This window comes from Elgaria multicarinata, chromosome 20, assembly GCF_023053635.1.
Source record: "Elgaria multicarinata webbii isolate HBS135686 ecotype San Diego chromosome 20, rElgMul1.1.pri, whole genome shotgun sequence".
NCBI lineage: Eukaryota > Metazoa > Chordata > Lepidosauria > Squamata > Anguidae > Elgaria > Elgaria multicarinata.
Genome location: NC_086190.1, coordinates 7020763 through 7048167, shown reverse-complemented (window position 1 = coordinate 7048167; position 27405 = coordinate 7020763). Strand labels below are relative to the sequence as shown.

The 27405-nt window shown below is 42.0% G+C and overlaps 1 protein-coding gene and 1 pseudogene across 1 annotated transcript; both read right to left on the bottom strand.

The window, feature by feature from the left end:
• Nucleotides 1–1780: 1780 nt before the first annotated feature.
• LOC134411445 (arylacetamide deacetylase-like 3) lies at nt 1781–9625 on the bottom strand. Its single transcript, XM_063145245.1, has 4 exons — nt 9437–9625; nt 7409–7625; nt 5811–5874; nt 1781–2589 (listed from the first exon to the last, which is right to left on the bottom strand). Exons 1-4 carry the CDS (start codon nt 9611–9613, stop codon nt 1815–1817), a joined length of 1233 nt encoding a protein of 410 aa, XP_063001315.1. The 5' UTR covers nt 9614–9625; the 3' UTR covers nt 1781–1814.
• Nucleotides 9626–18903: 9278 nt separating this feature from the next.
• LOC134411579 (arylacetamide deacetylase-like 3) lies at nt 18904–24491 on the bottom strand (annotated as a pseudogene).
• Between the last annotated feature and the right edge of the window lie 2914 nt (nt 24492–27405).

The following is a 27405-nucleotide window of genomic DNA, read 5'->3' as shown; positions in this document are numbered from 1 at the left end:
CTCTCTCTCTCTTGAACCAGAAACACAGAGCATACTACACATTCCAGCTTGTGAGAGCAAGCTGCCATGGGTGAGTGCTTCGCCTCGCTGTATTCTTTTCCTCTTCACCTAAGACCAGGAGTTGCAACGCTCCCCAGTTCTGCTCTACAGGAAAGGGCTGCAGCCCAGGAAAGGTATATTGCCTTTAAAGACTCCCTCTACTCTTTCCTCTGCTGTCTGCGTGTGTATGCTCTTAAGTCTCAAAAAGTCTATTTTTCAGTCTTGAAACTACTTCTAAGCCTCTACTTGCTCAGCTAATTTCCCCAAAACCAGCTTGTGCCTTTGTATTTGTTTCAACCTCAATAAATGTGCCATTGCGGCATTATCCCCTTCAGTGCTGTAAGTTTCTTGAGGAAAAATCGCCTTACTTCGCCACAGACGCTCTATTCCCAATGTCAAAAGATTCCTTATAAGCGTGTGTAAATCTCATTAGAACGTTTGCAAGTTTGTACACGGGTCTAATGAGAGCACATCACGTAACAGTAAGGTAAGAAAATCCAACCCAACCCACAAGCAATTTATTTTCTGTCAAATTGAATAGGAATGCTTGAGAAAAATGTGGGAGAATTTTTTTTGGCATAGCACTATTTTTTAACAAACCATATTAGTTTTATGGACATTTAGAACTTTCAGGGCTTATAATGTAGGGTGACCATATTTTGAAAACCAAAAAGGAGGACAACATGGTCGCCCCCAAGGGGGGGTGTCCAGTACCAAGGGGGCGTGCCCACCCAAACATAGCCTTGGTCACATGTCTGATTTTACAGCACACATTTAAGACAAATCTGTTCTACATAACATCTTTATGTTAAAATCACTGAAATAAAGAACAAGTGAGAGATTCAATGTATCTGAAATTAACTTCACTCACTCTTACTTTTGTAGATTTTGCTGTACTTTGAAGCTTTTGCTATACTCTGTGTGTTACATTCTCCCCTTCCCTCAAATATCTTTTCTGACTGTATCTTCACTCATTGCAAGGTGCTGTTCTTAACAGGGTTTGCTACTGGCCCCAGATCTGTTTCAAATTTGGTATGGCTAAAGCTTTACCTAAAAGCTATCATGGTGCCAATTTTCAGCTCTTTATCTTTTAAAATGGCAGCTTAAAAAAATAATAATTTTAAAACCTAATTTTTAAAAAAATTCCTAAAAAATCAATGGATGAACGGATCTGTTTCAAATTTGGTTTGGCTAAAGCTCTACCTAAATTCTATAATGGTGCAAAGTTTCATCTCTTTATCTTTAAAAATGACGATTTTAAAAGTAATAATTTTAAAACCTCAATTTTTAAAAAATTCCTAAAAAATCAATGGATGAACGGATCTGTTTCAAATTTGGTGTGGCTAGAACTCTACCTAAATTCTTTCATGGTGCAAAGTTTCATCTTTTTAACTGTAAAAATGACAATTTAAAAAATAATAACTTTAAAACCCCAATTAAAAAAAATTCCTAAAAAATCAATAGATGAACGGATCTGTTTCAAATTTGGTATGACTAAAGCCCTTCCTAAGAGCTACTATAGTGCCAAGTTTCATGTCTTTTTCTTAAAAAATGACAGAGTTATAAGCATTTTTGTTAATTCCCATTAGAGCTGCTCTTTGCGGGGAAAATCCGGATTTCCCCTCCCCCTCCTGGATTTGCCATCAAAAACCCGCAAAAAATCTGGGCAAATCCAGTCATATGGTCACCCTATTAATGGTGTGAGTGTTTCAACCTTCCACCTTAACATTTAGGCATATTTGTTCCTTAAGGAATTGTAGCACCGCAAACTCCACTCATAAATGTTTGACAAAGTCTACAATGTTGTCCAGTATTTCTATACCGCTGCGGAATGATAAAAAGCCAATGTTGAAGAGGTTCAATACTCCATGAAACCCGTTTTCAGCATGGAACCATCTGAATTTCACACCGTTGTCTTCCAGTCGCTTCTTGTACAATAGAGAGTCATCTCGAAGTACATCATATTCGCAACTCACAATTAAAGTCTCCGGGAGCTCTCGGATGACAGCATCTTCAGCAAAAAGTGAAGAGAAAGTGAGTTGATGTAACTCTGGCAGTTGTTTGTACACATCTGGGTTATAAGGAGCAAGTGGTACTCGTTCATATCCTCGACGCTTAAATTTCTCTGGAATGTTGTCTGGACTCACCCACTTCCCATATTTGAGCCTTATTTCATCTGGCACATGAGATCCCTTCAAGAGATCATGACTCAGAGAAGCGTCCTTTAGAAAATACTGCAGACCAAAATGAAGAATTTTCTCCCGGAACAAGATAGGCACCCTGCCATTCTGTTGATAAGAAGGTAGGTTGAAGTCCATACTTTGGAAGCCACCATAGATCAGCACTTGAGCCCGTAGCTTTGGCAGGTCTGATCTCTCCACTAGCTGTTGGGCGACTACGCTAGCAAAATTGCCACCTGCACTATCTCCACCAATGATGATCTGAGAAGGATCCACCCCGTAGAGCTCTGCATTTTGCATGAAGTGCACAGTAGCAGCGAAGCAATCCTTCCACTGCGCTGGGTACAGGTGCTCCGGAGCCAGGCGATAGCTGGAGAGGCAGAATCAGAAGCAAAGTGTTAACTTTCCAGAATCCAAGGAGAGACAGCCCTGAAGAGGGGGAGAGAGGGTGAAGCACCATGTGTCTCCTTCCCCTCTTTAGGGACAGCTTTTCACTGGAATTGCACTCGATCAAACTCAACTTTTTCTCAGAGAGAGAGAGAGAGAGGTAGAAATTCAGCCAGGGCAATTTGAATTCAAATCTAATGCAGTTGGATCCTACTTTCAATCTGAGATTCTAATCAACTACCAATCCTTAAAAAAAAAAACAGGTTGGGAGAGGAGAAATCTCTTCTTGCCATCTTTGGGTGAGGCCTCTTCACTTCCCCCATGACCTGACGTTCCTTTCTGGCTTCTCTCACAATGCACATTTTGTTTCCATTATGCAATTACTTTACACATAGCCAATCACTCCTTGTTCTCTGTTTGGTACCAGTGTCACCCCAGGACTTTAATGGGAGAAGTTGCACTTTTTTCCTTGCGAAATAGACTGACACAATTTCTGTCACTGAGGCTTGGTTCCCTTCTTTGCATGTGGCAGACATAGTAGAGCTATAGATTTAAAAAATAAATCCCACCCATATCTCCCTCTTTCTCCCCTCTTCCAATCCAGCCTAGCCCAGGAGGCTGAGCTTTCTCCTTCTCTGTATATAAAGAGGACTAATTAGGCTGTTCTGCCAAACTGCAAGGGAATGAAGGGTCTAATCTTGAAGTATTTCTTCCACAGCCTGAGAGAGGGTTTGTTTGTTGTTTATTCATTCAGTCGTTTCCAACTCTTCATGACTTCATGGACCAGCCCACGCCAGAGCTTTCTGTTGGCCGTTGCCACCCCTAGCTACCCCAAGGTCAAGTCTGTCACCTCCAGAATATCATCCATCCATCTTGCCCTTGGTCGGCCCCTCTTCCTTTTGCCTTCCGCTTTCCCTAGCATCAGCCTCTTCTCCAGGGTATCCTGTCTTCTCATTATGTGGCCAAAGTACTTCAGTTTTGCCTTTAATACCATTCCCTCAACTGAGCAGTCTGGGGAGATATTGAAGACAACTCAGATTTCAGAACTGAAGGGAATTCTGAGGGAATGCTGACTCTGTGAGAAAGCGGGTCTGTTGTAAAGATAAGAATATAAGAAGAACCATGCTGGATCAGACCAAAGGTCCATCTAGTCCAGCATTCTGTTCCCATAGTGACCAACCAGCTGTCAACCATGAACCCACAAGGAAGACATGAGTGCAACAGCACCCTCTTGCCCATGTTCCCCATCAACTGGTGCATATAGGCTCATTGTCTCTGATACTGGAGGTAGCATGTAGCCATCTCAACTAGTAGCCATTGATAGCCTTCAGAAGTTTCTCTAACTGCCTTTTAAAGCCAACCAAATTGGTGGGCATCACTATATAGTGTGGTAGGGAATTTCATAGTCAATTTGTATCAGCAGGTCTATCTGTGGATGATCTGCGACAGATAAATAGATCAGAAGGGTTGTCTGATTTTCAATTGGTTTACAAATACCAACTGTCTTGCCAAAGGCAAGGAGGGTTCTTTCCTGGATTCGGAAGCAGTACAAGACACCCATGATGGTTGTAAAGCCTTAAGATATAAGATTTATTTTACAGTCAGTAAGTCATACAGAACAGAAAGCATATATATGTCTTACCAAGCCAATGAAACAACGCCTCCTTTCAGCTGCTGGGAGCCCCGAAGAGATAGCAGAGGATGGAACCCCTCTGTAGCCACCAAGGGACACGGCACCTCAGCCACCAAGGCTCCCTTGGTGGCTACGGAGGGGTTCCATCCTCTGCTATCTCTTCGAGGCTCCCAGCAGCTGAAAGGAGGCGTTGTTTCATTGGCTTGGTAAGATTATACCAAGCTTTCTGTTCTGTATGACTTACTGACTGTAAAATAAATCTTAAGGCTTTGCAACCACCCCACGGGTGTCTAGTACTGCTTCCAAATGCAGGAAAGAACCCTCCTTGCCTTTGGCAAGACACCAACCAGAAAGGATTTGTGAACAGAAGGACTATGAGCTCAGTCCGGGAACTTGTCCAGGGATGGGGTGATCCTGGGCTGAGCATGTGCTCCGAGGGCACACTGGATGTTTCTTCTACTATTCGCCCACTGAGGCAGTTTGTGGACCTTAGTGTTCTACTAAACAAGAAAATGAATAGACAGTTGAAGTCTGCCCATCCATGGGCTCAGGCAGAGCTAGGGACCTTGTTTTGGTCTTGGGGTGAGATTCTCCTCCCCATGGAGCCCTATAGACTGGATGAGGTCAGTTTTTGGACCCCCGTCAGTGAGGTCCCAGGTAGAGCCCTGCCATCATAGCTGAAAGGCCGGATGCAGCCCCTCATGGCAGTGCCTTGGTTGGGAAGCACTGCTTCATCCCACTCAGCCGTTCACTGCTCCTTTGCTTTCTCCACGTGGGGAAGGTGAGGGAAGGGCAAAGCAACTAGGCCATGGCTGGGTGTCTCCCCCTTCTCCCTGCTGAGGGATGGGGCTAAGGAGAGGGGATTGGGAGGGGGCTTGCATGAGACCCTGGGAACTTGGAGGGTGATTTGTTTAGATGGGCCAGAGGTTCCGCATCCCTGCGCTAGACACTGGCCTAAGAACCAAGTTAGCTATGAAGGTCCCTGAGCGACTTTGGCCAGCCTTTCAGCCTAACCTAAACCTAGTTGTGTGGAGAATAGTGGTCTTTCAGGAAAGTATCACTCCTCCTCTGAAAATTCATCTGCTCTGAAAAACAAGTGCTGCTTGGTTTGCCAATCAGAAGAGCTGGAAGCCAGACTATAGGCCACCTAGTCCACCCCCTGCCCAATGCAGGGACATGAATTTCTACCGTGCACACAGGGGCACTGAGTATTACAAGAAATGTGAATTTCCCTTCTGTTTGACAGGGAATAGGAAATGGAATCGGATGCAGGGCTATGCATACAGGCTTGACCAAACCTGCTGGATTATTTGCATTATCACCTCCATCCAGGAATTATGTGTACATGATGCAAGAGAGGCTGGCTGTGCACAGCACTGACTGTCCCGGACCGAGATTAATTGGTATAAAACCTACTATTTGAATGTGCTTCTTGGAGGAGGCGAGCAGTGCTGGCAGCATTTTTTGGATGCTCTTCTCTTGGGGGAAAAATGCATCAAGAGGTATTGCAGGAAGCTGATGCATGAAATCCCACGTTTTTAATGCAACAAATCTTGATTCAAATCACTTACCCGACAGACACAAGGACTGAATCACTCTCCTTGGCAATTTTTCTACAAACATCTTCATACATAGCTAGTAATAAAGATTAAGAATTCAGTGGCATCCATAACACCAGAAACCTATTTGAAAACATTTCATCAATACCATTTTTGCATCACCTTCATGCTGTTTTAAAAGTTCCTTTACCTGAAGGAGGCCTGAGCTCTCTACACATAAGTAAAACATCTTGGGGAATACATTTTTTTCAAACAGTTTAAGATCAATTATTAAGTGCAATGATTAAACGGGGAGTAATAAAAAGGCAGGGTTTTTTTCCTGATTGCTCCACCTAGGGTGACCATACGGAAAGGAGCACAGGGCTCCTGTATCTTTAACAGTTGCATAGAAAAGGGAATTTCCACAGGTGTCATTTGTAGGCACGCAGCACCTATTGAAATTCCCTCTTCATCACAACAGCAGGAGCCCTGTCCTCTTTTGTATCTGGTCACTCTAGTATAGCTCCTGCTGCTTTAACTGGTGTCTCCATGGCTTATTCAGGCTGGTTGTTTTATGTATCTTTGACAGCACAGTCGTAGACATGTCTATTGACAAGTAAGTCCTGGGCCTAATCTACATCTTGAGCCCTTTTACAACAGGGAAGGGGAGGTTGCGAGTTTTCCTGCTTCCAGCTTCGGCACTCATGGGGCAAAGTTTTCCCCATTTTGAGGAGTGCCATTGTGGGAGAATGTGTGCCCTGTGACAGCGCTTCAGCACGTGGACTGGGAAAAGTGGACGGGGATAGGCAGATTACACAGCGACAGCGATTTTTTTTAAATGACATATCAGAGATCCACATGAATGCAAATGCAGAGCTCCACATGGCTTGGATAGGGAGTTCACTGAATGTGCAATGCAGCGCAGAGATATGGTTGTGTTAGAAAAAAATACACATTCTCACCACTTCAAGATGCCGATACACATCCGAAACGTGGTGGAAATGGCAGCCGCGACCACTCCCCCACACCTCCAAAACAGCTCCACTTGACCCATGAAAGTGGGTTGGCTGTTAGCTGAGCCAGGAACTCGCGCTGAAGAGTAACAGCTTCGTGAAGGGGGTGGAATCCAGTGGCCTCCCCTCTGGACCTGCCAGACTGGGGTCCCTGAAACCTTGCTGCTTCTTGCCCCCATTCGTGCGAACAGGATTAGAGCATTGAATGGTCTATTTGGGCCTCCAGTTTTGCGTATAGAGCAGCTATATGGCTGCCATGTCCATCACAGACATCTTATGCAGAATAACGAGCTGCCATATTTACACATATTGGTGGCTCACTAAGGGAATTGGTGGCTGCCTGGCTGATCCATCCAGTGAAGCTCCTGAATATCCTCTATAAAATGTTTAAAGGTGTTTAAAGGCGTCTAAATTACAAATTTTACAAAAAGGGGTGGATACAAAAATAGGGGTTTAAATTTTTTTTTTGAAAAACTTGCATAATCTTTATGATTAAGATAAAGTACGTAATTTTTTCACTGATGAACATTTCATCGGTGAAAATCTTTCTCCGTGTGCCATCCCCAACGTGTCCACTCTTAGGGAAGTACACATAGGACTGCAGCCTTAATCACTTACTGATGCTTCCAACCATTCCAGCTCCTCCGTGGAAGAAAACAAACCCTCTTCTTAGCCCAGCAGATGGCACTTTGGGCTGGTAAACCCTGACCGGCACCCCATCGAAATGCAGGTCTTTGGAAGAGAGGCTGGGATCCATGGCTAGCCTCCGGAGATCTAATAGGAAGCGGACAAAGACAACCTGCCTGCAGAGTCCCATCACTTCAAGAATCTTCCCCTGTTTGGAAAAGGAGAAGAGGTATAACTTAATGGAGCACCCTTCTACCTCAAATTCATATTTCACAATAGTCAAGCGTGCATTGGGGGGAACTTGGTATGGTTAAACTATGGAATTCACTACAGCAAGATGTGGTGACGATGACCGATTTGGATGGCTTTCAACAGGCGTGGATAAATTCCTGCTATCAATAGCTACCAGTCCTCATGTTTATTTGTTACCTCCAGTTTCAGAAGAAGGAAGCCTATGGAGTGGATTCCTGCACTGAGCAGGGGGTTGGACTCGATGGCCTTGTAGGCCCCTTCCAACTCTGCTATTCTATGATTCTATATACACCAGCTGATGAGGGAATTTGTTTGTTATCTATTTGTTACCTCCAGTTTCAGAAGAAGGAAGCCTATATACACCAGCTGCTGGGGGAAATGGGTGGGAGGATGCTGCTGCATCATGTCCTGATTGTGGGTTCCTCGTCAACACCATGTTGACCACTGTGTAAACCGAGTGCTGGCCAGGATCTAAACTACTCCTTTATAATGGTATTGAAGTGCACGGATAACACTTGGGGCCCATGACACATTCCATGTACCGTTTCCAAACCACTTTCAAGGTGTTATATCCTGCTTGGTGTAAATCTGGCCCTGGACTGGATGAACCCTTGGTGTGATCCAGCATGTCTCTTCTTATGTTCTAATGATGAAATGAGAATATTTGAATAACAAAAAAAAACTGTAACAGTATAAGAAAAGCTACGGCTAATACACATAACAAAAATACACAAAGGAATCAGTTAGGCAAAGAGATAAGGGAACAGCAACAAGAGCATCATCAGATGAGAGTTTTATCGCACCCTTGCTACTGCCCACTACAGATGACATCATCCACCTACTGCACTCCTTCTGCTCATATTTCGGTCACAAAATAGACCTCCCAAAACCTATTTCTTATAAAAACACATTGAATGTGCCATGATCTTCTGCTGTGTGCAGGAATAGCAGTGTGGTAAAAATGGCCCCTGAATGGGCCATGTGGTCTTTGTTTACTTCCTCTTTCCCAGCCAGGAAGAATGAGGAAGACATGAGGAGCAGAAGCGGGGCTGGAGGAACGGCAGTAAGGAAACGTGATTTCCCCCCCCCCCCCCATGTTATGGCGCTCCTAGACCAACAGGGCTGGCATCCACCGGAAGTTCAGTTTCCTTGCCTGGATCAAAGTATGCCTACACCACTTGCAGGTGCCTTCCTTCCTCATTTCAGGAAAAACCATTTGTTGTTTTTCTGACCATTCCCACCTTTAATATTTTTTGGTGAGATCCCAGAGAGCCTGAGATTGTGGCTCATCTTGGTATGCATTGGCTGCAATAGTTTGCAAGGCCTAGCAAGAAGTAAACTAATGCTGTAGATACAACAAAAGTATCTATTGTCATTCATTTGGGAGGGGGTCTGCTTCAATACCATCTTAAGAGAAGACATGTCCAAATAATTCTAAAGTAGTTTTTTTAAACTCACATATACTTTGGTTTCATGTCAAGTGCATCTCGCGCAGTCATTATAGGACTACTTCAAATCAATTGTCATGCTCTTGGCATGCACATTTGATAAAATATCTTATACTCACCCCACCCCCACCCCCACCCACCCCACACAACATCATTGAAATGTGAATTGAAATGTGAATGGATTTCCAGTGACATAATAACTGGAAATCAGTTACAAAACAGTTTAAATATTTCTTTTCCCCAGTGCCTTTCATCTCCCCACACTCCCCAATTTCTCTTGAGCCTTGTAACTGTCTTTTCCAGATGATGGCTAACTTACCATAGCAAACATCAGAATAAGTATGTCGTAAACGAATCGAAGCTTTAATGGATGGTCGAATCCAGCAGGAATATTGCTCCTGGAGAGGTCATAATAAATTGCCCAGGAGAGCAGCAAGAAAAAACCAATTGCTATCATTCCTCCTGCCCCAAGCAAGATGGCATAAAGAAGTCCCATTGCACCTTTCCAAAGGGTCTAAAGCTGACTATTCAGACAAGACTGTCGTCTCTAGAAGGATTGGCTCAGCTCTCTGTCTGTTGTTGTTATGTAGCTCCTGTCTTGAAAATGCAAACTGTTTGGTGACACACACACACCTCCACATGGCTATTAATGGATTAGGAGACTTACATCGATTCATATTGTTGTACACTATGTGATGATGCTATTTATTAAAATTTGACCATTATCTAGAACACTCTGTGCAAAGAAGGGCATGCCGTATTGTTCCATTTGCCTCTGGGCACCATTCAGATGACTGGTAACCACCTTTTGAAGTCCAAAACAGCTTGGGCCCTAGATATCTGAAAGATCACTTCTTCCCATACCAAGCTGACCACCTGCTAGGAAGACGAGGACTATCTCAATGTTCCAACTAGGGTGGAGGCATCAGCAGAATCTACACTACTGCTTTAAAGTGGTTTATAATAGGAGTGACAACTGTTGGGGTTAGGGTTAGTTTCCTTTTCGTTTCCTATTCCCTGTCAAACACACTTCATAGACAGCTTTCAAAACGTTTTCCAAGTGTCACATCCTGCTTGGTGTAGATTTGGCCAGGGTGTTATCAATGGCTGCAGCAGTTTTTTGGTACACTTTGTCTCTTGTGGATGGCACTCTTTCAGAATATCTTTCACTGGATGTTGAAGTCTTCTGGCAGGCCTTTGCCTGCTAAGGTTGTTTTTATCTATAGTCTTCACACTTGTATTTCTTTTAAACCTGTTTGTGTGTGTATTGTGTGTGTGAATGCATGGCTTTATATTGTATTGTGTTTTTTTTTAAATTGTCATGAGCATTTCTGAGTAATTCAGGGAACTACAAGTAGTTGTCGGTGTAAATCTAGGATTTTTATTAATTTTTTTAAAAAATGCTTAACACCGAAATTTCATATTGATGCCTGGGATTTCACCACTATCTCCAATTTGGACACACCCGGTCTTCGATATAAAAAAAATAAAGCAGTAGTTAAAAATGAATTGAAGGAAATGGGACTGAATGAGATGAATTTTTTTTATGAACAACAATGCCCTATAACACATGAAGTATGGAAGAATTGAACACAAAATATAGAAATGTAGAAATCTAGAACTACAGCATTTAAGAACTGCTGCTAACAAATCTTGTCTCCACTGCTCTACGATAATTTTAATAGCTATGGACTCACTGCAGCTTCATATCTGTATGCTTTAACCATTCCCAAGTATAGGAGAGGATTTACCCTCACTCGCTTTAATGTGTTGCCATCAGCATTACTAGAAGGATGATTTAGTAAAATCCCGGTTAATGAACAGATATGTCTCTGTGGTTCTGGAGCAATCAAATCTGTTGAACATGTCATGTTGCATTGTAACATGTATGAGGAATGCAGAAAAAAGTTAATCTTTCCTTTATTAACACCCTTTTCTGGATGTAACCCCACAACATTGGTATTAATCTGTTTAAGGGATGTGTCCTCCCATATTGCTGAAAGGGTCTCTAAGTTTCTCATGACCTCAATGCAAATTAGAAAAATAACGCTGCAATCCTTCTGACAGAAGCAACTCACCATGCAGTATTTTGTTTTAATTTCACTTTTTATCTATCCTTTGCATGTTTTGGTGTTGATTTTGCTGGTCTGCGACCATAATAAATAACAATTTGATTTATAGAAATGTCATGGATAGTATGCGTGCAAATTAGTAGATTTATAAATATGGGAAAGATAATAAGGCAAGGTACAAAAGATTTAATGGAATGGGAAAAATTTATAGAGAATTATAAGGTAGGAGATAAAGGGCTAGTAACACAAATATACAAAATTTTAATAAAGCAAGAGATTAGGGGGAACATGACCATAAAACAGACATGGCAAAGGGATATAGAAGAGGAGATAGAGGATGAAGAATGGGAGAATTTTTTTGAGAGATTCCCCTTTAAAGCAACACCTACAAGAATAAAAGAAGGTGCTTTAAAATTTGTCCAGAACTGGTATTAGACACCTGTGAGGCTGGCAAAAATTAATAAGACTTTGTCACCCTCATGCTGGAGAGGATGTGAGGATAACTAGGATGACCATATGAAAAGGAAGACAGGGCTCCTGTATCTTTAACAGTTGTATAGAAAAGGGAATTTCTGCAGGCATCATTGGTTTGCATTCAGCACCTGGTGAAATTCCCTCTTCATCACAACAGTTAAAGCTGCAGGTGCCCTGCCCTCTTTTAAATTTGGTCACTCTAGTATAGCTCCTGCAGCTTTAACTGTGGTAATGAAGAGGGAATTTCACCAGGTTCTCCATATATTAGGGTGACCATATTTTGGAAACCAAAAAGGAGGACAACATGGTCGCCCCAAGGGGCGTGTCCAGCACCCGAACACAGCCTTGGTCATATGTCTGATTTTACAGCATACATTTAAGACAAATCTGTTCTACATAACATCTTAATGTTAAAATCACTGAAATAAAGAACAAAGAACAAGTGAGAGATTCAGTGTATCTGAAATTAACTTCACGCACTCCTACTTTTGTAGGTTTTGCTGTACAAAGTTTCATCTCTTTATCTTTAAAAATGACGATTTTAAAAATAATAATTTTAAAACCTATTTTTTTAAAAAAAATCCTAAGAAATCAATGGATGAACAGATCTGTTTCAAATTTGGTGTGGCTAAAGCTCTACCTAAATCCTTTCATGGTGCAAAGTTTCATCTCTTTATCTTTAAAAATGACGATTTAAAAGTAATAATTTTAAAACCTCAATTTTAAAAAAAATCCTAAAAAATCAATGGATGAATGGATCTGTTTCAAATTTGGTGTGGCTAGAACTCTACCTAAATCCTTTCATGGTGCAAAGTTTCATCTTTTTAACTTTAAAAATGACAATTTAAAAAATAATAACTTTAAAACCTCAATTAAAAAAAATTCCTAAAAAATCAATGGATGAACGGATCTGTTTCAAATTTTGTATGACTAAAGCCCTACATAAGAGCTACCGTAGTGCCAAGTTTCATATCTTTATCTTAAAAAATGACAGAGTTATAAGCATTTTTGTTAATTTCCATTAGAGCTGCTCTTTGAAAAAAAATCCGGATTTCCCCTTCCCCTCCCGGATTTGCTGTCAAAAACCCGGCCACATCCAGGCAAATCCGGTCGTATGGTCACCCTAGTGTCGAGCAAAGACAGATACATTTTTTCCCCATTTACAGTGACTTCTTCTTTCTACATTCTGCGGGTAAACCTTCTTTTGGTGGGCCCTCATGTGTATGCACATCTGGGCAAATCCGGTCATATGGTCACCCTACCATATATACAAATGGCACCTTCTGAAATTCCTATGCAACTGTTAAAGATACAGGAGCCCAATCCTCCTTTTCATAGGGATAAGACTCTTCCTGACTGTGAGAGCAGTACAACAATGGATCCAATGACGTAGGGAGGTCGGGGGCTCTCCCACACTAGAGTTCTTCAAGAGGCAGCTGGACATCCATCTTTTAGCTATGCTTTAAGGTGGATTCCTGATTTGCGTAGGGGTTTGGACTCAATGGCCTTATAGGCTCCTTCCAACTCTCCTATTCCATGATTCTATGATGTTGTAAAAGGATTTATTGATGAAAATCCTGATGTATTTTGGCCTCCTGCTTTATTATTAGGCCTTCTTCAAAGTGATGTAACAATGCATATATAGAACATGAATGAGGCAGTACACACAATATATATATATATATATATATATATATATATATATATATATATATATAAAGAACACATTCCAAGCAGGGCTTGGCATGCATGTAAACAACTACGTGACCTTAATGCTTCACAGAAATAGTTAATAGGGCACATTGCAAATAAGTCTATGCATATACTTAATTCAATATAAAACAGTATATATTTCAAACTAATTTTTAAACATGTCTGCAGAGATTATTTACAACAGATTTTCTTGTGCTTTAAACACTGGTGGCTGCATGGGATATGCTGAAGGCAATATTTTATATACTGTGTTACCATGCCAGGGCACTTCACTCAAGGTTTTCTCATTTCTGGACTGAGCTTCAGACAACAGGGAGTTTCTAAAAATTACAAGACTGTTACTGGAGTGGTAAGTATTGCAACTCTTGATTTAGCCCTTGTGAAGACAGGGTATTTAGTTACAAAATCCACTCCAGTTCTTTTCTCAGCAGTTGCTTTTCATGTTACAGACATTTAGAATGTTCAGGGCTTAAAATGGCGTGAGTGATTCACCCTTCCACCTTAATATGTAGGTATCTTTATTCCTTAAGGAATAAGTTGAACTCTGCCCATCCATGGGCTCAGGCAGGGCTAGGGACCTTGTTTGGGTCTGGGGGTGAAATTCCCCTCCCCATGGAGCCCTATAGACTGGATGAAGTCAGGTTTTGGACCCCCGTCAGTGAGGTCCCAGGTAGAGCCCTGCCATCATAGCTTCCCAAGCTGAAAGGCTGGATGCTGCTCCCCATGGCGGTGCCTTGGTTGGGAAGCCTGCTTCACCCCATTCAGCTGTTCACTGCTCCTTTTCTTTCTCTTAACTGTTGTGATGAAGAGGGAATTTCACCAGGTTTCCCATATATACAAATGACACCTGCTGAAATTCCCTTTTCTATGCAGCTGTTAAAGATACAGGAGCCCTGTCCTCCTTTTCATATGGTCACCATAAGTAAATATTAAGAATTCAGTGGCATCCATAACACCAGAAAGCTATTTGAAAACATTTCATCGACACCACTGTTGCATCACCTTCATGCTGTTTTAAAAGTTGCTTTACCTGAAGGAGGTCTGAGCTATCTACATATAAGTAAAACATATTGGGGAATATATATATTTTTAACAGTTTAAGATTGTTTATTAAGAACAATGATAAAAAGGGAAGTAATAAAAAGGCAGTTCCATAACTTTGGGGCCATCACTGAGAACAAATTCAAATACTTAGGAGTAACATTTCAAAGCTCAGGATCCTGGTACGAGCACTTAAAAGAAACAGCTCTATCAGTCAATATAACAGCTAATGCTATCTTCTGCTTTGCAGCTGGATCTGGGGGAAGTGGGTAGCACCCCTAATAGAACTGTTCAAAAGCAAAATACTCCCCCAGATTCTGTATGGGACCCCTGTTTGGGCCCATGCAGATACTACTCCACTGGCGATAGAGCAACATAAATATTTAGCTAGCACTAGGAATCCCTAGGTCTACTTCTAGGGATATTGCCTGTCTGGAAACAGCATGCCATTCAATTGAAACACTTATTTTAAAGGCAGCAATCTTTTTCTGGCTAAAGATTAAGTTCCAGCTGGCTACACCACTGGTGCTGTCTACTCATGATGATATGGGGAAAGATTCATGGGCAGAAAAGATGAGCCACTCTGTCCCCAAGCTGGGTTATTCGCAAACATACCTCCTTACGAGGGGTTTGATGGGGCTAAGGACAAAATCTCCAGAAGATTGTATGACTGCGATCTCCAGTCATCACTGGCTGTTGTCAAAGTGAGCCACTCAAATACGATATACAAAAGTATAATTGCTACCCCGGGAAAGGCCCCTTTATACTAAACCTCTCTCACTTTATATGAGCTGAGATGGTTATTCACCCGGTACAGGTTAAATTCACTCCAGTTGATGGAGGTGAAGGTGCATTATAGGACCCATCCAAGGGTAAAAGCAGACTGCCCAGCTGGCTGCCCCAAAATTGAGGATTTGACACATTTTCTGGTCGAATGCCCAATGTATGCAGAATTGAGGAAGCAATATCTTGCGCCTTTAATTCCGAGGTTTAACTATATGCCGCCCAAAAAGGCAACTCAAATACTTCTGTTAGGCTCTGATCACTATATATCATTTAGGACTACAAAGTTTGTACATCGGGCACTGGACGTGCAGAAGCTCCTGACTACCTTATAGGATCAAATTATATCCTGTTGATACCATATGTTGGTTAATATAGTTAACATAAATATGAAACCTGGCTGCCTGTGATGTTATCAATGATCGTATTACTCTTTTGGCTGCAATGAGTTGGCAGCTGGGTGTGCAATTATTTTGTTTGTATGCAAATGGCCTACCTGGATTATATGCAATAAAGTAAAGATGTGTTCCCCATGCTGGTACACATGGATCAGCGGAGGAGGTGGGGCTGAGAAGGGTATCTATGTCTGTGAGGCTGTGTGTGAAAATATGAGAAAGATATGCCAACAGTAGCTCCACCACTGGGTATGGCCCTGTCCACAGTTTCCAGGTGGCCCCTGACTTTGCAAAGATGATTCGGTCCTTGATTTTACAATTCTTGCATTAAACACATAGGGCCTGTTCAGACACAACTTGGGGAAGGGTGGTTATTTATAGGATTATATAGCCAGGCCAAGAAAGTATTTCCTGCAAGCTCCAATTCCTCAAGAGCTACATCTGGCGGGCCTCACCCCACTGTGAAGTCACTGGCTTCTAGGCGGTGAAGGTCTGGGTGGCCAAAGCTTTCCAGGGCCTTCCTGCTCACTGGAGGTGACTTAAGAAAGCCACCAGTGCATTTTTTTTCAAAGATGGCAGCTAATACCCTGAAAGACAGAAACAAACTTCAAAGTAATGTTGATAGGCTGGAGTGCTGGGCCAAAAACAACAGAATGGAATTTAATAGGGATAAATGCCAAGTTCTACATCTAGGAAAAACAAACCAAATGAACAGTGACAAGATGGGGGACACTTGGCTCAGCAATACTACAAACGAGAAGGATCTTGGAATTGTTGTAGATCACAAGCTGAATAGGAGCCAACAGTGCGATATGGCTGCAAGAAAGGCAAATGCTATTTTGGGCTGCATTAATAGAAGTATAGCTTCCAAATCACATGAGGTTAGGCCTCATCTAGAGTATTGTGTCCTGTTCTGGGCTCCACAATTCAAGAAAGACGCAGACAAGCTGGAGCGTGTTCAGAGGAGGGCAACCAGGATGATCAGGGGTCTGGAATTTATATTTATTTATTTATTACATTTCTATACCACCCAATAGCCGGAGCTCTCTGGGCGGTTCACAAAAATGGAACAAAGCCCTATGAAGAGAGACTGAAAGAACTGGGCATGTTTAGCCTGGAGAAGAGAAGACTGAGGGGAGACATGATAGCACTCTTCAAATACTTAAAAGGTTGTCACACAGAGGTGGGCCAGGATCTCTTCTCGATCCTCCCAGAGTGCAGGACACGGAATAACGGGCTCAAGTTAAAGGAAGCCAGATTCCAGCTGGACATCAGGAAAAACGTCCTGACTGTTAGAGCAGTACGACAATGGAATCAGTTACCTAGGGAGGTTGTGGGCTCTCCCGCACTAGAGGCCTTCAAGAGGCAGCTGGACAACCATCTGTCAGGGATGCTTTAGGGTGGATTCCTGCATTGAATCCAGGTGTCATTCGTATGCATGCAGCACCTGGTGAATTTCCCTCTTCATCACAACAGTTAAAGCTGCAGGACCCCTGCCCTCTTTTGCATCTGGTCACACTAGGGCAGGGCTCCTGCAGCTTTACCTGTTTGGATGAAGGGGTTTTTCCCTAGGGGCTGCATGCATACGAATGACACCTGCTGATATCCCCTTTTCGATGCCACTGTTAAAGGTACAGGAGCCCCCTGACCTCCTTTCCCTACATAGAATCACATGGTGGAAATGGGCCCAGAGCAAGGAAATAAGTTACCATTGGCAAATGGGGAACTATTTCAGTAATCCTGGGAAGCAAGGAGGAGAAATTCATCTGTCACAGATTTGAAGGTGACACTGAAGCAAAACTAATATGAACAAAGGACAAGGGTGAGTTTGAGAAGTGTTCAATAACACCACTGTAATAGCAGTAGGAACAGTAGGAATACCAGCAATGGGCACCACCAGGTTAGCCATGCAGAAGGCTTAGATCAGGGAAGAAGAGAGGCCTTGCATAAAACTAGCTAGGAAGAACATGAAGTTGTAGTTGATGTGAAGGACAGAAAAGGCCAATCAGGGACAGGAAAACCAGCCACCACATCCTACTGTGAAAGGGCAGCGGTTGTGAAAATAAGGTGTTTGGAAGCAATGGAAGGGAGGATTTACGTTCTGAGGTCACCCTTGTGTTGAAACTGCCTGGTTACTGGGAACATCTGGCACCCATGTGGGGTTGTCACTGTCCTATTACCTGAGAGACTTCAGGGTGCCTGGCACATATCCCATTTCCTGCCTTCATCTGCCTTCCTAGACTCTTAAGGCCAAATGCCTTCTTTCTCACCTCCCTTCACCCACCAGAGCCAGGGCAATTCACTTAGGGTTGCGACCTTGCCTCCCTCATCCTTCATTTCCTGATGTTGCCCAATGACATTTCCATGTTTTGGTAACACAAAGACATTCAGCTTATTGACAATTCAGTTACATCCAAGGTGATGGTGGCATACATGTCTTCATTTTGTTTCACATTGGGTCCATTTCCAATAAGATCTAAAATGCACAGCAGCACCAGGATTTATATCTGAGGGAACTGTACAGCACCATGTACATTGATGGTGCTATATAAATCAATCAATCAATCAATAATAATAATAATAATAATAACTCTCACAAGGCCATATAACTGGCAGCTTTATTGATAGATGGGTGCAGAGGAATTGCGTGGAATGGCAAGTTGAGAGCGAGATAAGGAGAGTGAGAAAGTAACCTTGATTGACAGTAAAGAAAGATTTTATTTACAGAAAAGGAGAATTTTCAGAGCCTAACCAGCACATAGTCACACACACATTTTTTTCCAATTTGGAGTCGTTCATCTTTAACAGTTGTATAGAAAAGGGAATTTCCGCAGGTGTCATTTATAGGCATGCAGCACCTGGTGAAATTCCCTCTTCATCACAACAGTTAAAGCAGCAGGAGCCCTGCCTTCTTTTGTGTTTGGCCGCTCTAGTATAGCTCCTGCAGCTTTCACTGGTGTCTCCATGTGAAAGTGCAAGAACTTGAGGATGCTACAGGATGCTGGAGAGGTGAGTGCCCAGCCGCTTGTTATGTAAGGTAAGAAAATCCAAACCAATCCATAAGAATTGCTCTGAAATTTTCTTCACTGCTGAATTTCAATTTGAAAGCAATTTATTTTCTGTCAAATTGAATGGGAATGTTTGAGAAAACTGTGGGAGAATTTTTTTTTTTGGCATAGCACTATTTTTTTTAACAAACCATCTTAATTTTATGGACATTTAGAACTTCCAGGGCTTATAATGGTGTGATTGTTTCAACCTTCCACCTTAATATTTAGGCATATTTGTTCCTTAAGAAATTGTAGCACTGCAAAAAACCCTCATAAACGTTTGACAAAGTCTAAACATTGTCCAGTATTTCTATACTGCTGGGGAATGTCAAAAACCCAATGTTGAAGAGGTTCAACACTCCATGAAACCCGTTTTCAGCATGGAACCAGCTGACTTTCACACTGTTGTCTTCCAGTCACTTCTTGTACAAGAGAGAATCATCTCGAAGTACATCATATTCACAACTCACAATTAAAGTCTTTGGGAGCTCTCGGATGACAGCATCTTCAGCAAAAAGTGAAGAGAAATTGAGTTGAAGTATCTCTGGCACTTGTTTGTACACATCAAGCTTATAAGGAGTGAGGGTTACTCGTTCATACCCTCGACGCTTAAATTTCTCTGGAATGTTCTCTGGACTCATCCACTTCCCATATTTGAGCCTAATTTCATCTGGCACATGAGATCCCTTCAAGACTTCATGACTCAGAGAAGTGTCCTTTAGAAAATACTGCAGACCAAAATGAAGAACATTCTCCTGGAAGAAGAGAGGCATTCTGCTATTCTGTTGATAAGAAGGTAGGTTGAAGTCCATACTTTGGAGACAACCATAGATCAGCACTTGAGCCCATAGCTTTGGGAGGTCTGATCTCTCCACCAGATTTTGGGCCACAACGCTAGCAATATTGCCCCCTGTACTGTCCCCAGCAATGATGATCTCAGAAGGATCCACCCCGTAGAGCTCTGCATTTTGCATGAAGTGCACAGTAGCAGCGAAGCAATCTTTCCACTGCTCAGGGTACGGGTGCTCCGGAGCCAGGCGATAGCTGGAGAGGCAGAATCCAGAAGCAAAATGTAAACTTTCCAGAATCCAAGAGAAGACAACCCTGAAGAGGGGGAGAGGGGGTGAAACACCTTGTGTCTTCTTCGCTTCTTCAGGGACAGCTTTTCACTGGAATTGCACTGGATCAAGATCAGCTTTTTCTCAGAGAGAGAGAGAGAGAGAGAGAGAGAGAGAGAGAGAGAGAGAGAGAGAGAGAGAGATGGTGGCAGAAATTCAGCCAGGGCAATTTGAATTCAAATCTAATGCAGTTGTATCCTACTTTCAATCTGAATGCTTTCAATGTGAGATTCTAAAAAACAACCAATCCTTTACAAAAAAAAAACCAGGTTGGGAGGGGAGAAATCTCTTCTTGCCATCTTTGGGTGAGGCCTTTTCACTTCCCCATGATCTGACCTTCATTTCTGGCTTCTTTCACAATGCGTGTTTTGTTTCCATTATGCAATTACTTTACACATGGCCAATCGATCCTTGTTCTCTGTTTGGTACCAGTGTTATTACAGTGTCACCCCAGGATTGAAATGGGAGAAATTGCTGTTCTGTGCACAGCACTGACTGTCCCAGACCGAGATTAACTGATATAAAACCTGTTCTACTCTTGGGAAACAAATACATCAAGAGGTATTGCAAGAAGCTCATGCATCAAATCCCACGTTTTTAATGCAACAAACCTTGATTCAAATCACTTACCCAACAGACACTAGGACTGAATCACTCTCCTTGGCAATTTTTCTACAAACATCTTCATACAAAGCTAGTAATAAAGATCAAGAATTCAGTGGCATCCATAACACCAGAAAGCTATTTGAAAACATTTCATCAACGCCACTATTGCATCACTTTCGTGTTGTTTTAAAAGTTGCTTCACCTGAAGAAGGCCTGAGCTATCTACACATAAGTAAAACAACTTGGGGAATACATTTTTTTCAACAGTTTAAGTTTGATTATTAAGTACAATGATCAAAAGGGGAGTAATAAAAAGGCAGTTTTTTTCCTGATTGCTTCACCTAGGGTGATGATAGGAAAGGAGGACAGGGCTCCTGTATCTTTAAAAGTTGCATAAAAAAGGGAATTTCAGCAGGTGTCATTTGTAGGCACGCAGAGCGTTTCAGCTATAGGGCGGAATAAAAATGTAATAAATAAAATAATAATAAAATAAATATTGAAATTCCCTCTTCATCACAACAGCAGGAGCCCTGCCCTCTTTTGTATCTGGTCACTCTAGTATAGCTCCTGAAGCTTTAACTGGTGTCTCCATGGCTTATTCAGGCTGGTTGTTTTTATGTGTCTTTGACAGCACAGTCGTAGACATGTCTACTGACAAGTTAGTCCTGGGCCTAATCTACATCTTGAGCCCTTTTACAACAGGGAAGGGGAGGTTGCGAGTTTTCCTGCTTCCAGGATCGGCACTCATGGGGCACAGGCGAGCAAAGTTTTCCACATTTTCTGGTGTGCCATCGTGGGAGAATGTGTGCCCTGTGACAGCGCTTCCACACAAAAGTGGGCGTGGATAGGTAGATTACACAACTACGGGGATGGCTTTTTTAATGGCTCATCAGAGATGTGCACGAACGCCAATGCAGAGCTGCACACGGCTTAGATAGGGAGTCCATCGAATGTGCAATGCAGCGCAGAGATATGGTTGTGTTAAAAAAAAATCACACTCTCACCGCCACAAGACGTCGATACACATCCAAAACGTGTAGTGAAAATGGCAGCCGCGACCACTCCCATACACCTCCAAAATGGCTCCACATGACCCATGGTAGTTTGCTGAGCCAGGAAATTGCACTGAAGAGTAACAGCTTCGTGAAAGGGGTGGAATCCAGTGGTTTCCCCTCTCGACCTGCCAGACTGGGGTTCCTGAAAACTCGCTGCTTCCTGCCCCTGTTTGTGTGAACAGGATTAGAGCACTGAATGGTCCATTTGGGCCTCTAGTTTTGCCTATAGAAGGGCTATATGGCCGCCTTGTCCATCACAGACCTGTTACACAGAATAACGAGCTGCCATGTTTACACATATTGGTGGCTCACTAAGGGAATTGGTGGCTGCCTGGCTGAGCCATCCAGTGAAGCTCCTGAATATCCTCTATAAAATGTTAAGTGTTTAAAGATGTCTAAATTACAAATTTTACCAAAAAGTGTGGATGCAAAATAAATATTTTTTAAAAAAAATTGAAAAATTTACATAACCCTTATTATGAAGATTTACATAATTTTTTCACTGATGAACATTAACATTTCATCAGTGAAAATCTTTCTCCATGTGTTGGAAAAGCGCCCTCTCTGAACCAGAGTTGCTACAGTAGGTGCTAAGGAGTAGTTGCAAAGTCGGAATATCTGGGCCGGAGCATTCCTAGATAACCAAAAACAAGTGAACGTTCTCTTAAAAAACAGTGAGAAACATGTATTTCCATGTTTTATTTATTTATTTATTTCATTTCATTTCATTTCTATACCGCCCAATAGCTGAAGCTCTCTTTTCTTTTCAGCTAGTAATTTTCTTTTCAGCTAGTAATTTCCTGTTAGATGGTGCCAAAGTAAGTGACACCAGAGAAGATAGTGTATAAAGCCTAGCTGCCTCCATTGTGATGTAGACTCATGCTTTGCAGCAGTTAGCTCCTTGTGTCTCTTCATTCTGCAGAATAAACGTTGCTTGACCCATACTTCATCTCCTCTCCTCCTTGTGTACTGAATTGGATGTGGTACACCAGGGAACAAGCTGTTTTTGCAATACATGTGCCATCCCCAACGTGTCCACTCTTAGGGAAGTACACATAGGACTCTAGCCTTAATCACTTACAGATGCTTCCAACCATTCCAGCTCCTCCGTGGAAGAAAACAAACCCTCTTCTTTGTCCAGCAGATGGCGCTTCGGGCTGATAAACCCTGACCGGCACCCCATCGAAATGCAGGTCTTTCGAAGAGAGGCTGGGATCCAGGGCTGGCCTCCGGAGATCTAATAGGAAGCGGATGACAATAACCTGCCTGTAGAGTCCCAGCACTTCAAGAATCTTCCCCTGTTTGGAAAAGGAGAAGAGCTCTAACTTAATGGAGCACCTTTCTACCTCAAATTCATATTTCACAATAGTCAAGGGTACATTGGGGGGAACTTGGAGCGGTTAAACTATGGAATTCACTACAGCAAGATGTGGTGACGATGACCGATTTGGATGGCTTTCAACAGGCGTGGATAAATTCCTGCTATCAATAGCTACCAGTCCTCATGTTTATTTGTTACCTCCAGTTTCAGAAGAAGGAAGCCTATGGAGTGGATTCCTGCACTGAGCAGGGGGTTGGACTCGATGGCCTTGTAGGCCCCTTCCAACTCTGCTATTCTATGATTCTATATACACCAGCTGATGAGGGAATTTGTTTGTTATCTATTTGTTACCTCCAGTTTCAGAAGAAGGAAGCCTATATACACCAGCTGCTGGGGGAAATGGTTGGGAGGATGCTGTTGCATCATGTCCTGATTGTGGGTTCCTTGTCAACACCATGTTGACCACTGTGTAAACCGAGTGCTGGCCAGGATCTAAACTACTCCTTTATAATGGTATTGAAGTGCACGGATAACACTTGGGGCCCATGACACATTCCATGTACCGTTTTCAAACCACTTTCAAAGTGTTATATTCAAAGTGTCAGTTATTGGGAATCCCCTCTGAGGGGAAAACTGAGGATGAATTACAAGTTTTGTAAAATCAAACATTCAAAATTTAGTGGTGCTGGGGAGGTAACCACAGAAATAATGCCCTCTCACAGCTCTGAATTTTTAGCCTTTCAGGCTGAGATGAAACATAACAAAAATTTGATGAAACACAATGAAAAAGAACTGGAACTTGAATTAGAAAAATTAAATAAAGAGAAAAAGATAGATAACTCCAACAAATTATAGAAATAGAAAAATTAAAAGACAAAAGAGATAGAGCTTTGGAATTAGAACGTATATAATTAGAAAAGTCTAAACAAGTAGATGAACAGAAAAGAAAAGACAGGGAAGAAAATAAACCTAAAGTTACTCTAAAGGATTTCTCAACCTATGAAGTGGGGAGAGATCCTCAAGTGTTCTTTACAACTTTTGAAAAATCAGCTCACTTGTGGCAACTTAATAAGGCTGATTTTATGAAGTTTATATCAAGCCTGATCAAAGCAGAGCTCTCAGAGATATATATTAGTTTCGCCTCAGATAAACCTGTGGATAATAATAACTTATAAAAATGCAAACATTTATACAAACTGACAGAGATGTTTGACAGGTGGTTGCAAAGTGTCAAAGCTACAACTAAAGAAGAAATAAGGAATCGAATGATCCTTGATCAAATTTTATGTCAGCTACCTCAAGAAATTAAAATTATTGTCAATGATAGAATGCCAGAGAATGTTAAAGATGCTGCTGTGTTTGTGGCTAATAGGGGTGGAGGAATTTATGGGAGATTTGGAAAACAATGCACTAATAATTACCCCATTAAATCAGCCCCTGAATTTAATTAAAAGCCTTTTGACAATAGGACAGCACCAAACAGTACACAAAGTTCTGAGGCAAAATCTTCTGTAAAACCTTTATTTGGGTACACTGACAAGACATATTACCAATGTGGACAGGTGGGGTGTCTCAGGTGGAATTGTCCTAGGGGTGAAAAATCAGTTTCTAAGACAGCCAATATAAAGCGAGTGCATACACATGAGGGCCCACCAAAAGAAGGTTTACCCGCAGAATGTAGAAAGAAGAAGTCACTGTAAATGGGGAAAAAATGTATCTGTCTTTGCTCGACACTAGGGTGACCATATGACCGGATTTGCCTGGATGTGGCCGGGTTTTCGACAGCAAATCCGGGAGGGGAAGGGGAAATCCGGATTTTTTTCCAAAGAGCAGCTCTAATGGGAATTAACAAAAATGCTTATAACTCCATCATTTTTAAGATAAAGACATGAAACTTGGCACAATGGTAGCTCTTAGGAAGGGATTTAGTCATACCAAATTTGAAACAAATCTGTTCATCCATTGATTTTTTAGGAATTTTTTAAAAATTGAGGTTTTAAAATTATTATTTTTAAAATCGTCATTTTTAAAGATAAAGAGATGAAACTTTGTACAGCAAAACCTACAAAAGTAGGAGTGAGTGAAGTTAATTTCAGATACATTGAATCTCTCACTTGTTCTTTGTTCTTTATTTCAGTGATTTTAACATTAAGATGTTATGTAGAACAGATTTGTCTTAAATGTATGCTGTAAAATCAGACATGTGACCAAGGCTATGTTCGGGTGGGCACGCCCCCTTGGTGCTGGACACGCCCCCTTGGGGGCCGACCATGTTGTCCTCCTTTTTGGTTTCCAAAATATGGTCACCCTAACTAATCTAATTAATTTTTAAAAGGAGGGGAAGGGCAGGTGGGTGCGGGTCTGTGGGAGAGCATTGCACTAATCTAATTAATTTTTTAAAGGAGGGGAAGGGCAGGTGGGTGGGTGTCTGGGAGAACATTGCACTAATCTAATTAATTTTTAAAAGGAGGGGAAGGGCAGGTGGGTGCGGGTCTGTGGGAGAGCATTGCACTAATCTAATTAATTTTTAAAAGGAGGGGAAGGGCAGGTGGGTGGGTGTCTGGGAGAGCATTGCACTAATCTAATTAATTTTTAAAAGGAGAGGAATGGCAGGTGGGTGGGTGTCTGTGGGAGAGCATTGAACTAATTAATGCACATGATAATAATAATGCATATAAAAATGTAATAAATAAATAAATGTGACCGAGGCCACACCCCCTTGGGGGCCGGACATGTTGAGTTGGCTCCGCCTTGGGGGTGGGCATGTTGGGGTGGCCACGCCTCCTGAGGGCGGCCATTTTGTCCTCCTTTTTGGTTTCCAAAATATGGTCACCCTACAGCTAGGCCAGCTGCTGTAGCCAGAAGGAAGAGATAGCATCACTGGGAGGCCCTAGAGACTCGCCTTGCCTGGAAGACTACCACTCCCAGCATGGGCCCTGACAGTCTTGATCCCCCTTCCTCGGGTCTCAGACTTCCTGGAGAAGCAGAGAGTGGCCGGTTTATAATTTAATAGATTAAAACACCAGATTGGGCAGATCAGCTAAAAAAGGAGGATGAATCTGGGTTTTTCCTGCCATATAGTCTGGCTACAAGTGCTATCCCTTGTTTTCCTATGGGCTAGTATGGTTTCCCTATGGGCAAGTCCTGTCATTTGTTTTACTATGTCCTGCCAATTTAGCTGTTGTTATACCTAGTTTTTAGAGTCCAGCTGGAAACCCCTATGTGTGAATCCCGGGACTCATTTCCCCACTTGCATTCCTCCCTGGAAATCATTCCAGAGATATGGATGCAAAACATTACATCATAACCATTCTGAGTCACAAGTCTGATCAGGACTGGACTAGCTTGCTCAGTTGCTCTCAAATTAGAGTTCCAAAACATGCATTCTCTCAGAGCTTTTCGAGAGAAGGCATTTTTTGCGTACTTGTGATTCCTCACTCGCGTTTGTTTATGGGCTCCTTAGACGTCGTCGTGATCCTTTAGCTTTGCTTCTTTTTTCCCCCAGAGCATTTCTCCCGGGATTTTTTTTTTTTTTAGAATTGGGAAAGTGAGATATTACTTTAGAATGGTGAAAAATGGAGTTCTTTTCTCCTTGTTTATTTGAGCTATTCCACTATAGCACTGCTCCACCTAGAGGTTATGTAGTGGAAAAGCAGGGAAGGAAAAGCTCCTTGTGTAGAACTCAGAGCTCAAGTTATTATTATTATTATTATTTATTTATATAGCACCATCAATGTACATGGTGCTGTACAGATTATACACAGTAAATAGCAAGACCCTACCATGTTTGAGAAAAGGACTGTCTTGGTCCTGTGAGGGGAGGGAAATGGGGGTGGGGTGGGGTGGGGTGTCGACGGCTAGATCTGTGAAGGAATTGCTCACAACATCAGCCAGAACCTGCATAGACCATTAGCTGTAATGTGTGGGGTTGTGCGCCATAATTGAACAGTGGAAAAATCTATGAGTAAAACCCCCTGGTGAGTCTAGAAAACTTTACTAAAACATATTAGCAAGCCAACTTTTCATTATAAACTGATTTTAAAATTTGCATCTATTTATTTATTACACAGGTTTATATACTACTTTCTAGTGAACTATCAAAAACGCTTAACATAATAACATGTTATAAATAATATTAATAATATAACCATAAAACTGTATCAACAAAGTACAATAAAATACTATAAAATAATCTCTGGTGGAAAATAAAATTATAACTATACTGGTTGATTCACATCTCACAGCAAACTTGCATGGAAAGGACTTCTTGTTGAAAAGCAAAATATAAATATTTCAAATAAGTAATGAAGAAAATAGCCCTGATAGCTTAAATGGCACCTTTGCATTCCAGAGGAATATTGTTCTGAATACAATTTTCTTAATCAGCTGCATCTGTTCTTTGATTCAAAATCCTTATTGGCCTCTGACTGCCATAAATAAATGATTCCTTTCATTCATTTTCTAAGGGCAAACAGTAGCCAAGGCTATTGCCTTCAGGCCCTGCTTGTGGTGTTTCCAGAGGCATCTGGCAGGAAAAGGACACTGTATTAGTTGAATTATTGCATTAAATATCAGGAAAAACTTCCTGTTGGTAAGATCTGAACAGCAGTGGCACAGTCTCCCCGTGGAGGCTGTGAGGTCTCCATCTCTGGAGGTTTTC